Source organism: Rana temporaria, chromosome 7 (assembly GCF_905171775.1).
Source record: "Rana temporaria chromosome 7, aRanTem1.1, whole genome shotgun sequence".
Classification (NCBI taxonomy): domain Eukaryota; kingdom Metazoa; phylum Chordata; class Amphibia; order Anura; family Ranidae; genus Rana; species Rana temporaria.
Window position 1 is genome coordinate 3,248,778 of NC_053495.1, and position 16,250 is coordinate 3,265,027.

Sequence of the window (16,250 nt, forward strand, 5' to 3'; positions counted from 1 at the left end):
TGACTGAGATCTTATTTTATTACGGGGCATTTTAGGAGTCACAATCACTCAGATATTACAAAGTATCATTCGGAATCCACAACTCGCACATTTCCTTTCTTGGAGAACGCCAGCTCGCTCCAGTCGAAGACGTTCCCCTTTGTCGTCTCCTTTCCCCGGAACATTGCCCGCAGGGTCTTGAGCGACAGAACTTTATCCCACATGTTCAGGTCTTTGATCCTTCCCACGAAGCTCTGCGATTTTTCGAAGTCGCGCCCGAGCGCGTCTTGGTCTTGGCCGAGCATGGCGATGCCTCCCGATCGCACCTGGTGTCCCCTGCGGTAAACCCTGTTGGCGTATCTTCTCCCGTTCACCCACAGCTCGCAGCGCCCGTGCTTCGACTCCCACGTCAGGCAGATGTGCTGCCACTCTTTGCTCCTGTCCAGCGTCGGGAACATGAGGCCCTCGCCGCTCATGTAGAACCCCAGATTCCCCGACTTTTCCTGCCACAGGTTCAGTTCATCGAAGTACAGGGTGCGGTAAGAGAACAAGATGGTTTCTCTGTCTTTTGAAACGTTCAAAGACACTTTCATGCAGAGGGAGAAGGCGTTTAATCTCAGCGGCAGAGCGGGGGACAAGTCCACATAACTGTTGTCACTTTCTTCGGGAAACAGGAAGTATTTTCCTGTAAGATCTGAAAAAAAAGGAAGGTAAGTATTGGGATAATATAAGTCAAAATGATGCAAAGAAAAAAAACATTCCACTAAGGAGTCTATTAAGCACTTGCCGACCTGCCGCCGTCATTATACAGCGAAAGGTCGCCGCTTTCCCACAAATTGCCGTAACTGTACATTGGCTGTTTTAAGAGCCATAGAAGGCGCACACGCGCATGCTGCATGGCGGGGGACCTGATGTGCATGGCTGGCGGCCGCAATGTCCGCCAGGCCACCCGCGATCGTGGGAAAGAGAGCCAGAACAGACAGATCCCCGTTCTGTCAGGGTAGGAGAGAGAAGTCTGCTGTTCCTACTGATTAGGAACAGCGATCTCTCTCCTCCTCCAGTCAGTCACCTCCCCACCCCGCCACAGTTATAAACACCTCCCAAGGAACATAATTAACCACTTGATCGCCCCCAAGTTAGAAACACCTTCCAGGGAACACAATTAACCCCTAGTGTTTAACCCCTTCCCATAATCAGTGCATTTTTATAGCACTGGTCGCCGTATAAATGTCAACTGTCCCCAAAAAAGTGTTCGATGTGTCCGCCGCAATGTCGCAGTCCAGCTAAAAATCGCAGATCGCCGCCATTACTAGTAAAAAAAAAATGGCATAAATCTATCCCCTATTTTGTAGACGCTATAACTTTTGCGCAAACCAATCAATAAACGCTTATTGCGAATAGGTATCGGCCTAAACTGATGAAAAAAATATATATATTTTAAAAAAATTGGGGATATTTATTATAGCAAAAAGAAAAAATACATATTTTTTTTCAAAATGAACGCTCTTTTTTTTATATTTATAGCGCAAAAAAATTAAAATCGCAGAGGTGATCAAATACCACCAAAAGAAAGCTCTATTTGTGGGGAATAAAAGGACGAATTTGGTTTAGGAACAGTTGTCATTAAAGTGACGCAGTGCCACATGTGGCCTGGTCTTTGGCCAGCCAAATGGGTCCGGGGCTTAAGTGGTTAAGGCGACACAGTGCCGTATCTCAAAAAATGACCCGGTCATTAAGGGGGTAAATCTTTCCGATCTGTAAGTGGTTAAAAACAAAAATATTCTATGGCCGTATTTGCCTCTTCTCAGGACCTATCCTCTACAGCAGTGGTCTCCAAACTTTCTAAGCAGAGGGCCAGTTTACTGTCCTTCAGACTTTACGAGGGCCGGACTAGGGCCATTGGGAGTAGAAAATATCCAGTGGGAGTAAACAATACCATATTTTTGGTGTCAGTGGGAGGACTAGTGCCTTGTTGTTGGTGCCAATAGAAGGTAGCTTTCCCCTTTGATAGTGTTAGTTGGATGAATAGAGCCCCATTGGTGGTTTCAGCAACAAGAATGATTCCCCGTTGTCGGTGTCAGTGGATGGAATAGTGCCCCAAGGGCCGGATAAATGCAAGCAAAGGGCCGCATCCGGCCCCAGGGCCACAGTTTGGAGACCCATGCTCTACAGTATTTAAATTCAGCCACAAGATGTCCTCGGTCTTCAAGAGAACTGAGGACATCTTGTGGCTAAATTAAATGACTACATCGGAGAGTGTTGGAGAGGCGGCCAATAAAGCCATACCACTGCTTTTTCAATGTACTTTGTGCAGGACGCTGGAAGTCATGGTTGTTGTCTAATTTAAAGTGGAGGTTCACCCGGAAATGTTAATTTTTAACATTAGATTGAGGCTCATTTTGTGAAGGGGAATCGGGTAGTTTTTTTAAAATCGAAGCCGTACTTACCGTTTTAGAGAGCGATCTTCTCCGACGCTTCCGGGTATGAGCTGCGGGACTGGGCGTTCCTATTTGATTGACAGGCTTCCGACGGTCGCATCTATCGCGTCACGATTTTCCGAAAGTAGCCGAACGTCGGTGCGCAGGCGCCGTATAGAGCCGCACCGACGTTCGGCTTCTTTCGGCTACTCGTGACGCGATGGATGCGACCGTCGGAAGCCTGTCAATCAAATAGGAACGCCCAGTCCCGAAGACCATACCCGGAAGCCGCGGAGAAGATCGCTCTCTAAAACGGTAAGTACGGCTTCGATTTTAAAAAAACTACCCGATTCCCCTTCACAAAATGAGCCTCAATCTAAGGGTAAAAAATTGTTTTCGGGTGAACTCCCGCTTTAAGACACATACACAGAGGTGTATCTAGTGAAAATGGCACCTATGGCAAGCACTGAAACGGTGCCCCTGTCAAAACATTTGAAACCCATCTTTCAGATAACCTTAACAAAAAAACAGCTAACAAAACTAGTGATATTTATTATCCCTTGTGATACCTTTGGTAGTGACATATCCTCTTTATGGAGAAATCTGGGGTTTATTAGACCCCTGATCCCTCCTCTGCCCCCCAAGGCCAGGTAAATGCAGAACCAATACTGGAAGTGATGAAATCTTCATCACTTAAGGCCTCAGTTTTCACAGAGGAGAGAGAGAAACTGATGTTTCTCCTTCTTCTTTGTGCGCTGCCAATCTGACCAGATGGAATGGGAGAGCCTGGGAGAACAGGGAGGGCTGTGGCTGAACGCAGCAGGGATAGCGCTGCCATTGTCTATTAGCAAAGGTGCTGAAAAGGAGATCCTGCCTATGCTCAGGAGGAGGGAAGAAGAGACCCTCAAGCCCTGGTAAGTGCCTTGCTGCCCAGCCACTCAACAGCGCCCCCTTCATATGGCGCCCATGGCACTTGCCATGGCTGCCATACCCTAGATACGCCACTGCACATACAATCCAAGGAGAGCAACGTCGTCCAGGGAACCAAAGTAATTTAATGATAAAATTGTTTCATAGCAGAATAGAGCCAATGCTTTTCAGGAGCCAAACACACTCCCCTTTCGGAAGGACGTAAGAGTTCTGATTGTGCTGTAATGGGCTCAGGCGAGCAGAGACCAAAAAAATGTGATGAGGGCTGACCCAAGACATTGTGCTGCCTGGATCCAAGGATTAAATGCTGCCCCCCCCCCCTCTCCCCCCCAAAAAATCAACATGCCCACCAAAAGGCCACAACATGCATTATTTTATATCATGATAATTAAAACTAAAATTTAATTTATCCAGAAGTCAGATACCATTACATGCAAGAGCACCTTGTCTATATGCAAATGTATGACATGACATACCATTATGTTCAATTCCAAGGGGTGGGCTAGGGTAGTATATAGACAGGCTAGGATAGTATATGGACAGGCTAGGGTAGTATATGGACAGGCTAGGGTAGTATATGGACAGGCTAGGGTAGTATATAGAAAGTCTAGGGTAGTATACAGACAGGCTATGGTAGTATATGGACATGCTAGGGTAGTATATAGACATGCTAGGGTAGTATATGGATATGCTAGGGTAGTATATGGACAGGCTAGGATAGTATATGGACAGGCTAGGGTAGTATATGGACAGGCTCGGGTAGTATATGGAAAGACTAGGGTAGTTTTTGGACAGGCTAGGGTAGTATATAGACAGGCTAGGGTAGTATTTAGACAGGCTAGGACAGTATATAGACAGGCTCGGGTAGTATATGGACAGGCTGGGGTAGTATATAGACAGGCTCGGGTAGTATATGGACAGGCTAGTGTAGTATATAGACAGGCTGGGGTGGTATATAGACAGGCTCGGGTAGTATATGGACACGCTAGGGTAGTATAGGGGCAGGCTGGGGTAGTATATAGACAGGCTAGGGTAGTATATAGACAGGCTGGGGTAGTATAGGGGCAGGCTGGGGTAGTATATAGACAGGCTAGGGTAGTATATGGACAGGCTGGGGTAGTATATAGACAGGCTAGGGTAGTATATGGACAGGCTGGGGTAGTATATAGACAGCCTGGGGTAGTATATAGACAGGCTAGAGTGGTATATACTCTCAGGCGCAAAGTGGATAAAGTAACTGAAAAAAAAACATACCAGATGTTATCGATTTATCAGACTCTTCACTGACTGGAAAAAAGATATAAAAGAAAAATAAAGGTGAGGAATTAATGAACAGGTAGACATACGGGACAGTTTCACATTTTTCAAAATATAACTTATAATTTGTGTCGGTTCCTATGAGTAAATATAAAATTATATTTTACTCAGAGGGTCCATCAATAGCAGTAAGTTACTTTTACTGTATCTCAGTGGCGGTCCATCCATCAGGGGAACAGGGTCTGCCGCCCCCCCCCCCCCATCCATATGTCCAGCCCCCTAATCTACATGCAGGGACGCCGGAAACATGGATTCCAATAGGGGGATTTTTTCTTTGAAGCAAGTAATTGTAGCCAGAGGCTCTAATAGGCTTCAAAAAAGGGTGGGCTCGGGGCGCAGAGCACTGTGCCCCCCGATCCCACCCAGTTGTGTGACAATAGCAAAGGAATATTTGCTATTTTCACACTGATTCTCCTCCTGGCCAATCAAGAAGGTTAGTGTTTGTGTTAAGGTCAGGGTCAAAGGTCGGAATATTTTGTCAGGATTCTTTAAAAAAATATATTTTTTTACTAGTATCAGCGTGTTTTAGGCAGGTTAAAAAAGTAAAATGCGCACTATTGTTTCTGGGCTGTACTACCAGGGACGGCCCATCCATTAAGGGCACCGCCCACCTATTCATGCATCCGCCCCCTAATCTACATACATGTTTTCGGTTGTTCTGTGGTGGAAGGTTATGGTAGTAAGAAAAGTACAGCAAAAATAAAAAATGATATATTTTTTTTCTATTTTGGACAAGTTTTCCTTTGACCAAGGGGATAAAGTAACTGAAAAAAAAAACATACCAGTCGCTATCGATTTATCAGACTCTTGACTGCCTGGAAGAAAGATATAAAATAAAAAGAAGGTGAGGAATTAATGAGCAGGTAGACATACGGGACAATTTCAAATTTTTCTAAATATAACTTAAAATTTGTGTCGGTTCCTATGAGTAAAAATAAAATTCTATTTCACTCAGAGGGACCATCAATAGCAGTCAGTTACTTTTACTTTATCTCAGTGGAGGTCCATTAGGAGAGCAAGGACGCCGCCGCCCCCCCCAATCCATGCGTGGGTCTCCACTCCCCCCTCCCCCCCCATCCATGCGTCCGGCCCGCTAATCTACATGCAGGGATGCCGGACACATGGATTCCAATAGGGGGATTTTTTCTTTGAAGCACATGATTGTAGCCTGAGGCTCTAATAGGCTTTAAGAAGGGGTGGGCTCGAGGCGCAGAGCACTGCGCCCCCCAATCCCCCCCAGTTGTGTGACAATAGCAAAAGAATATTTGCTATTTTCACACAGATTCTCACACTGATTCTCCTCCCATCTGAGGCCCGTTTACAGATTGGCCAAAAGGAGAAGTGTTCTGATTGGCCACCGAGGAGGAGAGAAGGGGAGGGAGGAGACATCACGCAGGGTAAGTCCAACCCACCACCCGCTACGGAGGAGCACTCTGTGTGCTGTGCCAGCTGTACCCATCCCCCGCCAGGGAAGGCTTAAAGATGGAGAAGGGAGACAAGGAGGCTGGGATATGGAGGGGGGAAACTACCATTGGCGGGCCAGCTACAAGGGAAGTAAGACAGACAACGAGGGGGGTGTGTATGTGTGTATGGTGTGCAGTGGTGGGCTGGAGCAATGGGGGGGGGGCATCTGTGGTCAGGTCCATCTGCCCCCCCCCCCCCCCGGACCGATGGAGCACCAGCCGCCTCTGCTGTATCTAATAAACTACAACTAAGAACAGAACAAGAGTTGGTAAAACTTACCTGGAGCTGCTGTGGACTGAGGATCCGAGACAACTAAACAAGACAGAAGACATTTTTTGAGCACCTTATAAAAAACTGAAAAACCCTTTATATCTACCCAGGGAACATTCTACTATCTTGCATGCACCCAAATATTTTAGCAACTATTGTAAATACATTTTTGTTAAAATGCTTCAAAAATCATTGTGGGGGGGGGGGGGTAGGATGATATACTGTATTTAACCACTTAAGACCTGGACCAAAATGCAGCTAAAGGACCTTGCCCCTTTTTGCGATTCGGCACTGCGTCGCTTTAACTGACAATTGCGTGGTCGTGCGACTCGGCTCCCAATCAAAATTGGCGTCCTTTTTTTCCCACAAATAGAGATTTGTTTTGGTGGTATTTTATCACCTCTGCGGTTTTTATTTTTTGCGCTATAAACAATACCGGAGCTACAATTTAAAAAAAAAAAAAAATTTTTTTCCTTTTTTCTATAATAAATATCCCCCAAAAATATATAAAAACATTTTTTCCCTCAGTTTAGGCCGATACGTATTCTTCTACCTATTTTTGGTAAAAAAAATCGCAATAATTGTTTATCGGTTGGTTTGCGCAAAATTTATAACGTTTACAAAATAGGGGATAGTTTTATTGCATTTTTATAATTTTTTTTTTTTTTTACTACTAATGGCGGCGATCAGCGATTTTTTTCCATGACTGCGACATTATGGCGGACACTTCGGACAATTTTGACACATTTTTGGGACCATTGTCATTTTCACAGCAAAAAAATGCTATAAAAATGCGTTTACTGTGAAAATGACAATTGCAGTTTGGGAGTTAACCACTAGGGGGCGCTGAAGGGGTTAAGTGTGACCTTATGTGTGTTTCTAACTGTAGGGGGGCGGGGCTGGACGTGTAACATCATTGATCGTGCTTCCCTATATCAGGGATCACACGATCGATGACGGCGCCACAGTGAAGAACGGGGAAGCTGTGTTTACGCTTACCTCTCCCCGTTCTTCAGCTCCGGGGACCGATCGCGGGACTCCAGCGGCCATCGGGTCCGCGGGTCCCGCGGCCGCGGTCACAGAGCTTTGCGACCCACGGCTGGGCACTTATAGAGGACGTACAGGTACGTGCCTGTGCCCAGCTGTGCCATTCTGCCGATGTATATGTGCAGGAGGCGGTTCTTAGGTGGTTAATACATTCTTTATAGTCACAAATGATTTCCTACGTTTTCCCTCCCCCCTTTTTTTTTGGGGGGGGGGGGGGGGGAGGACCGGAAACCACCATATAGTAAAGGAAGGTAGTATCGAGCTGCCTTTAAAAAGTGTCAAGGCATGTTAAATGTTATATGTAAAGAATTTTTTTTTAATAAAGTTTAATTATAAAAAAAAAGAATATCTGAAACAAAACACCTTTTAGGAAGGACAACATGAATCTTTTCTCACCTTCCTGAGCAAGGGGTTCACCAAAGACTTGGACTTCACAGAGGGATAAGTATTGTGTTTGGTTGGGCAAATGAATTGAAACGTACCGGCCCTCCATTCCTCTGCAGCCAAAGGCCATCGTCTCTCCATAATTCATCTTGAATACAGTTTCACATCTGCAAGACGGAATAAAGAGAACCTGTTGTGATGGGAGCTGCCGTTCTATACAAGCTACAAATTGGGTTGTTGTTTCTCTTCCCTGGAGCCCATATATTCGGAAATTCAATTATTCGAAAGTTTGGAAATTAGAAAATTAGAAAATTCGGAAATTAGAAAATTCGGAAATTAGAAAATTCGGACATTAGAAAATTCGGAAATTCAAGAATTAGAAATTAGAAAATTAGAACATTTGGAAAAATGTGAAAATCCGAAAATTCAAAAGAACGAAAATCCAGGTTGATAGTTTCAGTGGCTGTTCTATGATGTTACCTGTGACACAAACCTACCTGGGGTTCCCGATTCCACCGTTTTCTTTAGAATTTCCAATATGGATCTCCGCACCATTAATTCTCTCTCGACAGCAGTCATCCCGATTGGTGAGGGCCACAGACTGGATGCGATGGGTGGATTTTAAATCCACTTTCCACCAAGGGTTCTTCTCCAGCTTAGTGTGAGTGCACTGATGGCGCATGGAATTACCCAGCAGGGATCCATCAATGGCTCTCCCCGGGGTGTCTTTGGAGGAGTAATGGGATGATTGGGAGGGAAGACCTCGGGGGGCCACATTCTCGACTTGTGCAAAGAAAAAGAAAACAGTATTAGAATCGAATTCTCATCATCTCTCTCCTCTCCTCTCCAACTCTCTCCCCATTTATCCCCTTTCCTCTCCTCTCTCTCCCTCATTGATTCTCTTCTCTCTCTCTCTCTCTCTCTCTCTCTCTCTCTCCCCCTCTCTCTCTCTCTCTCTCTCTCTCTCTCCTTTACTCTCTTCTCTCTCCCTCATTGATTCTTTTCTCTCTCTTTCTCTCTCTCCTCTTTCCTTTACTCTCTTCTCCCTCCTTTACGCTCTCCTCTCTCTCTCTCTCTCTCTCTCTCTCTCTCTCTTACTCTCTCTTGCTCTCTCCCACCCCCATCTCTCTCCTTTACTTTCTATCTTCTATTTCTTCTTTACACTCCCCCCCCATCTCTCTCTCTCTTTTGCGCTCTCCCTACCCCATCTCTCTCCTTTACACTCTCCTCTCTCTTACTCTCTCTCTCCTTTTCTCACTCTTCTATTTCTCCTTTACACTCTCCTCTCTCTTTTACTCTCTCTCTCTCTCTCGTGCTCTTTTGCTCTCTCTCTCCCCCATCTCTCTCCTTTACTCTCTATGTTCTATTTCTCCTTTACACTCTCCTCTCTCTCTTAGTCTCTCTATCTCGCTCTCTTTTGCTCTCTCTCTCTCCCCCATCTCTCTCCTTTATGCTCTATCTTCTATTTCTCCTTTACACTCTTCTCTCTTTTACTCTCTCTCACTCTCTATCTCTTTCTCTCTCTCTCTCTCCTTTACTCACTATCTTCTATTTCTCCTTTACACTCCCCCCCCTCTCTCTCTCTCTTTTGCTCTCTTCCTACCCCATCTCTCTCCTTTACTCTCTATCTTCTATTTCTCCTTTACACTCTCCTCTCTCTCTTACTCTCTCTCTCACTCTCTTTTGCTCTCTCCCTCCCCCATCTCTCTTCTTTACTCTCTATCTTCTATTTCTCCTTTAGACTCTTCTTTCTCTCTTTTACTCTCTCTCACTATCTCTCTCTCATTTACTCCCTATCTTCTATGTCTCCTTTACACTCTCCTCTCTCTCTTATTCTCTCTCTCTCTCTTACTCTCTCTCTCTCTTACTCTCTCTCTCTCTCTCGCTCTCTTTTGCTCTCTCCCTCCCCCATCTCTCTCCTTTACTCTCTATCTTCTATTTCTCCTTTACACTCTTCTCTCTTTTACTCTCTCTCTCCCTCCCTGCTCTCTATCTTCTATTTCTCCTTTAGACTCTTCTCTCTCACTCTCTATCTCTCTCTCATTTACTTCCTATCTTCTATTTCTCCTTTACACTCTCCTCTCTCTCTCTCTCTCTCTCTCTCTCCGGTGGTCTCAATGCTTCTTAGGTCGGCCATACATTATACAATTTTCCTTTAAATTTCCCGAAACCGTATAATATGAGGTCACACGTAGACCCTTTCAGTTTGTATGCAGTCGCAGGCCGGCCCTTACACCAAATAGCTTTATACTAAAGGTCTCTTTTGTAGCGAATTCCAATCTATTGGATGACTTTTTACCTCCATGATGCTGTTTCTGGAGCTCAAGATCTCCATTCCAACCTTCACCTGAAAATGAAAACATAAATGAAGATCAATGTTGGTCTTTTACGATATACGATATGTAGGTACCTCCAGCAGAATTGTCTATTTCCACGGCTGAGATATGGCAGAAAGCTGCGCTGGGTTTCCGGGTTAGACACGTGCAATTCGTTTTAGTTCCGAATTCGTTTTATAACGAATTTCGACAAATTCATTCATTCAAAAATATCCGAATAAACGAAGAGCCGTTTTACGAATCTTTCCGAATAATCGGAAATTAAGTTCATTAAATTATTTCGAGAATTCAGAAATCTGAAAATTCGAAATTTCGAAAATTCAGAAAATCAAAATTTGGAAACTCGGAATTCGAAAGTTTGAAAATCCGAAAATAAGGATGAAAATCCACAAATTCAAAAAGAACGAAAATCCAAAAATAAGAACAAAAATTAGAAAATCTGAAATAATAACTAACTTATAATAACTTCACTATTACTATTATAGTATAGGTATTGGAATTTCCTTTCAAATTTGGCTGTGAGTGAAACGTAACGAATACAAATTTATCCGAACTTACGAATGTCGCCTCTAAACGAATGGCACGTTTTATTATTATTATTTATTAATTAATTCCATTTATTTAGATGTGGCCCAGGGGTTGTAGAGGAGTGAACTGGTTAAACAATACAGTGAAACTTACTTGGGGTATCAATGGAGAGGCCGAACACCTGAACTTCACATATTTCGAGACGTGTATCCTTATCGGGAATGACGACGGTGACGTAACGCCCCTCCATCCCGTCACACTTAAAAGAGAACGTTGCTCCAGGGCCCATGGATGACACCGTCCCGCACCTGTTGGATAAGGAGGATTTCAATGTCTATATGGACTTTTATGTCTTTATTGTGTTGTTTTGATTTTTTACTCAAAAAGAGAATATCACTTGGTAATGTACACTGTATTACCAAAAGTATTGGGACGCTGGCCTTTGAACGCACATGAACTTTAATGGCATCCCAGTCTTAGTCTGTAGGGTTCAATATTGAGTTGGCCCCGCCCTTTGCAGCTATAACACCTTCACCTCTTCTGGGAAGGCCGTCCACAAGGTTTAGGAGGGTGTCTATGGGAATGTGTGACCATTCTTCCAGAAGGGCATTTGTGAGGTCAGGCACTCATGTTGGTGAGAAAGCTTGCAGTCTCTGCTATAATTCATCCCAAAGGTGTTCTATGGGGTTGAGGTCAGGACTCCACCTCCACCCCAAACTGGCTCATCCATGTTTTTATGGACCTTGCTTTGTGCACTGGTGGGCAGTCATGTTGGAACAGGAAGGGACCGTCCCCAAACTCCTCCCACAAAGTTGGGAGCATGAAATTGTCCAAAATGTCTTGGCATGCTGACGCCTTAAGAGTTCCCTTCACTGGAACTAAGGGGCCAATCCCAACCCCTGAAATATAACCCCACACCAGACATGGAGGAGCGAGGTAAATTCCTTATGGTGTGTTGGCAGCACTCGGTGTGAATGACCTGCAGTATCTCATGGGCACCCTTCACTTTCGTAGCTAAAATAGGGAGTGATTTAATGCAGTGGCGGTGCGTCCATAGTGGGCGCAGTAGCGCCGCCCCCTCTCTCCCCTGCACTGCCACTGAAAGTCAACAATACATAGATTCATGCATTGCATGAATCTATGTATTGTCTCCGGCGCTGCTGCCCCTGCCGTCCACTATTCAGATGACTGGCCCCCTGGTGAGCGCTGGCCACCTGAATAACAGCAGTTGGTTGGTTTTGGAAGTGTCTATCAGAGCCAGCGGCTCTGATAGGCTTCCTGATTACAGCCTGTGGCCTCTAATCGGCTTCCAAATAGTTAACCAGAGGGCACACAGGGTGTGCGTTCCCTGGTTAACACTGACGCGCGTCTTAGCCAATCAGGCTCACCGGGTCTGGTTACCGGTAACCTGATTTTCTGAAGCGACATCGAGGGCGGGAGAAGACATTGAGGGGTCATGAAGGGAGGATGGCTGACCCAAGAAAGGTAAGTGCTGGGCGGGAGGGGGGGCAATCTGGTGGTATTTGAGGGGGCAATCTGGCAGCATTTTACGGGACAAACTGGCGGCTTTTGAGGGGGCAAACTAGCGGCACAGTGGCAAAAATTAATGGCATGGCACGGTGACGACAATTGATGGGTGGCGACAATTGATGGCACAGTGGCTGCGTTTGATGGCATGGCACAGTGGAGACAATTGATGGGCACAGTTGCGACAATTGATGGGCACAGTGGCGAAAATTGATGGGCACAGTGGCGATAATTGATGGGCACAGTGGCGACAATTGATGGGCACAGTGTTGACAATTGATGGCACAGTGGCGACAATTGATGGCACAGTGGCTGCGTTTGATGGCATGGCACAGTGGCGATAATTGATGGCACAGTGGCGACAATTGATGGGCACAGTGGCGACAATTGATGGGCACAGTGGCTGCGTTTGATGGCATGGCACAGTGGCGACAATTGATGGCACAGTGGCGACAATTGATGGCACAGTGGCGACAATTGATGGGCACAGTGGTGACAATTGATGGGCACAGTGGTGACAATTGATGGGCACAGTGAGGCTGCAATTGATGTTTTTTTTTTTTTCATTTGTTTGCGCCCCCCAAAAATGTTGAGCACCAGCCGCCACTGATTGAATGTGAGACGTACACTGGGTTCTTCTTCCAGCCCGTAGCGGAGTTTCCTACGTGGATCTCGGCTCCTCCAAGACTTTCGGGGTCGGAGTTCTTCTTGCTGCTCAATGCGATGAAGAAGACTTTGTGGGGGGATTTCAGGTCCAGAGTCAACCAGGGATCTCTCTCCTCCGTGGTCCGAGTACAGGTGGATAGGAGGCCGTCGGTGGCTTTGCTGGAGTCACCTCCATCCGTGCTGGACTGGGAGGTCTCACCACTAGGGGCTACATTGGGGGCTGAAGAAGATACAAAATATCTATTAATATTATTAATGTTGGTGTAATTATTATTATCATCCGAAACTTTAAACTAACGATGGAAAATTCCAGTCTAAGTATAAAAACGGAGACAAACGATATCTTAACGTTTATCTAAAAGCAAAACCTTTTGTTAGAACCCAGACCCAAGTTTCATTCCTTATTAATTCACCAAATAGTGAGGAGCACCGGACTACTCCGTACATAATAAAAGATACATGGAAGTCCACTGGGACCTCAGTAGTTGTTTAATAAGGGGAAAGTACCGTATTTATCGGCGTATACCGCGCACTTTTTTGCCCTGAAAATCAGGGCAAAATCGTGGGTGCGCGATATACGCCGATACCCGCTTTCCCGCGCCGAGTTTGAATACTGCGCCGACATATACCGAGCGGAGTACACTCGTGTATAGTCGGGCAGTCTCAGCTCCTCCCGCGCTCACGTCCTGGACGTACAGGACTTCAGCGCAAGAGTAACCGAGCCTGCCCGACCATACACGAGTGTACTGCTCTCTGTATATGTCGGCGCAGTATTCAAACTCGGCGCGGGAAACGAGCGGGGAGGACGCCGCAGAAGGACGCCGGACCCGACGAAGAGGACACCCGAAGCCGCAGACGGACGCCGGACCCGACGAGGCCGCCGATGGACGCCGCGCAAGACACCAAAACTGTAAGTACAAAAAATCTTTTTTTCACAGGAATGTCGGGCAACTTTAGGGGTGCACGCTATACGCGGGAGCGCGCTATACCCCAATAAATACGGTAAATAGAAAGATTTTTTCTGAATATTTGTAAATTTGAAAATTTGAAAATTCGGAAATTCGATATTCGTAAATTTTAAAATTCAAAATTCGCATCCAAATTCCCGTGGCCGCGTTCCGGGTCACTCTCTCCAGTGCTTCTCGGCTCTTCATTGGATAGATTGATAGAAGCGCAGCCATTGGCTCCCAAATCCAATGACGCGGGCGCCGTGGGGGTGGGGCCGAGTCATACACTCGGCGGCTATGCACACCGAGTGTATGACACAGGAGCGCGCCCGCAAGGTAACCCCCTCGGGAGAGAGCTTCTCAGAGGGGGTTAGCTATTGCGGGGAGGAGCCGCGAGAGCCACCGTGGGACCCCAGAATAGGAGGATCGGGGCCACTCTGTGCAAAAAAACGAACTGACATGTTTGTTATTTAAAAAAAAATATTTTTTAACCTTTAATGTGACTTTAAGCCTTTAGAACCACGTTAAGTATTATTTGATAGATAAACCATTGAACAGCTGCTGAGGGACTAGTCTCAGGAATTTCCGCAGGACTTGCTGGGACTTGTAGTCCCCCATAAGATGCAGAAGAGATTTTATTCAATGCTTACCAGCACTGGAATGCTTCAGAATATTCTTTAACTCCTTGGCACCTGTAATAAAGAAATCAAATATGAAAAATATTGGAGGATGTTGAGGCAACATTTAATGAACAGAATGGAAGTTGGATCTGATCTTTATATCATACATTGCAACCAAGCTTAGGCTCCTGAAGAAGCGCTCGGCGCGAAACATGTGGAGCGAGTCAAGATACATTACATAGTTACATTACATTTTGTACCAGCACACAATTTCTGGGGGTTGTTTTGGCCCCTGAACAGCTGCCCTGCCCTACTTGTTTTTAACTAACTGCCAACATTATGACTATATATTGCCTTAAGCTCCTGAAGAAGCGCTCAGAACGAAACATGTGGAGTGAGTCAAGATACATTACATAGATACATAGTAGGTGAGGTTGAAAAAGGACACAAGTCCATCAAGTCCAACTTATGTGTGTGTTTATATGTCAGTATTACATTGTACAGTGGAGCCTTGGTTTACGAACAAAGCGGTTAACAAGCGTTTTGAAAGACGAGCATCTTTTTTTTTTTAAATCCTGACTTGTTTGTAAGTGTTGTCTTGCAAACTAGCAGAATTCAAGCTAATGGGGTATGCAGTACCTTATTTGGTCAGATGTGTGGGGGTGCCGGTGACACTCTGCATGGTTCGGAGCTGTTCGAAAATACACGGAATCACTCAGAAATACTCAGAAATACTCCATTCCAGGGTTTTTTCGAGCCTTTCCAAGGGTTTCCCAGATCAGCCGAGCTGTCCCAGAGTATTTCCGAGGCTCTGCGGCATCCCCTACCTCTGGCCACAAGCGGTATTGCATGCCATAGAAGTCAATGCGGAACCAATTATCTTCCTTTCCATTGACTTCTATGAGGAAACTCGCTTTGATATGCGAGTGCTTTGGATTACAAGCATTCTCCTGGAATGGATTATCCTCGTAATCCAAGGTTCCACTGTATATCCCTGTATGTTGCGGTCGTTCAGGTGCTTATCTAATAGTTTTTTTTTTAACTATCGATGCCCCCCACTGAGACCACCGCCTGTGGAAGGAAATTCCACATCCTTGCCGCTCTTACAGTAAAGAACCATCTACGCAGTTTAAGGTTAAACCTCTCTTCTTCTAATTTTAAGAAGTGGCCACGTGTCTTATTAACCACTTCCAGACCTGCGCACGACGATGTACGTCCTATTTTTATAGATGGATATCTCGGTAACGGCAGCAGCTGCTGCCACAACCGAGGTATCGATCTTTAGTGTGCGCGGTCCGGTACACGATAACGGCGGTCTCCGCAGCGGATTCGCCGCAAGACCGCCGTTATCGGTGGCGGGAGAGGGCCCCCCCTCCCGCCGCTCTCCCGCGCCCTCCGCCGCTTACGGGAGCCGTCGGTAGCGGTGGAGGCGATCGGGACCGTTCGGCAGCTGAGCGGGGACGAGACTGAAGGAAAAATCTCCTTCGCCCGTCCCCATAGCTCTGCTGGGCGGAAGTGACGTCAAAACGTCAGTCCCGCCCAGCCTCTTAAAGAGACAATTTTTTTTTTTGTCATTTAAAAATTTTTTTTTGCATTTTAGTCTAAATATGGGATCTGAGGTCTTTTTGACCCCCAGATCTCATATTTAAGAGGACCTGTCATGCTTTTTTCTATTACAAGGGATGTTTACATTCCTTATAATAGGAATAAAAGTAATCATTTTTTTTTTCAGTGTAAAAAGTAATAAAATAAATAAAAATAAATAAGAAAACCAAAAAAAAATTTTTTTAAAGCGCCCCGTCCCGACGAGCTCGCGCG

The 16,250-nt window shown here is 45.6% G+C and overlaps 1 protein-coding gene across 1 annotated transcript in view; it reads right to left on the bottom strand.

Annotated features, from left to right (window-relative positions):
* LOC120944922 overlaps positions 1–16,250 on the bottom strand; it is a gene marked incomplete at its 5' end in the record, with an annotated part of 34,392 nt that continues 18,142 nt past the window's right edge. The window contains 10 exons of the mRNA XM_040358690.1: positions 1–673; positions 4,581–4,613; positions 5,426–5,458; positions 6,387–6,419; positions 7,821–7,975; positions 8,306–8,591; positions 10,108–10,155; positions 10,826–10,980; positions 12,827–13,085; positions 14,463–14,504. Of these exons, the coding sequence (XP_040214624.1) occupies positions 66–673; positions 4,581–4,613; positions 5,426–5,458; positions 6,387–6,419; positions 7,821–7,975; positions 8,306–8,591; positions 10,108–10,155; positions 10,826–10,980; positions 12,827–13,085; positions 14,463–14,504 (1,652 nt within the window). The remainder of the gene's footprint in view (positions 674–4,580; positions 4,614–5,425; positions 5,459–6,386; positions 6,420–7,820; positions 7,976–8,305; positions 8,592–10,107; positions 10,156–10,825; positions 10,981–12,826; positions 13,086–14,462; positions 14,505–16,250) is intronic.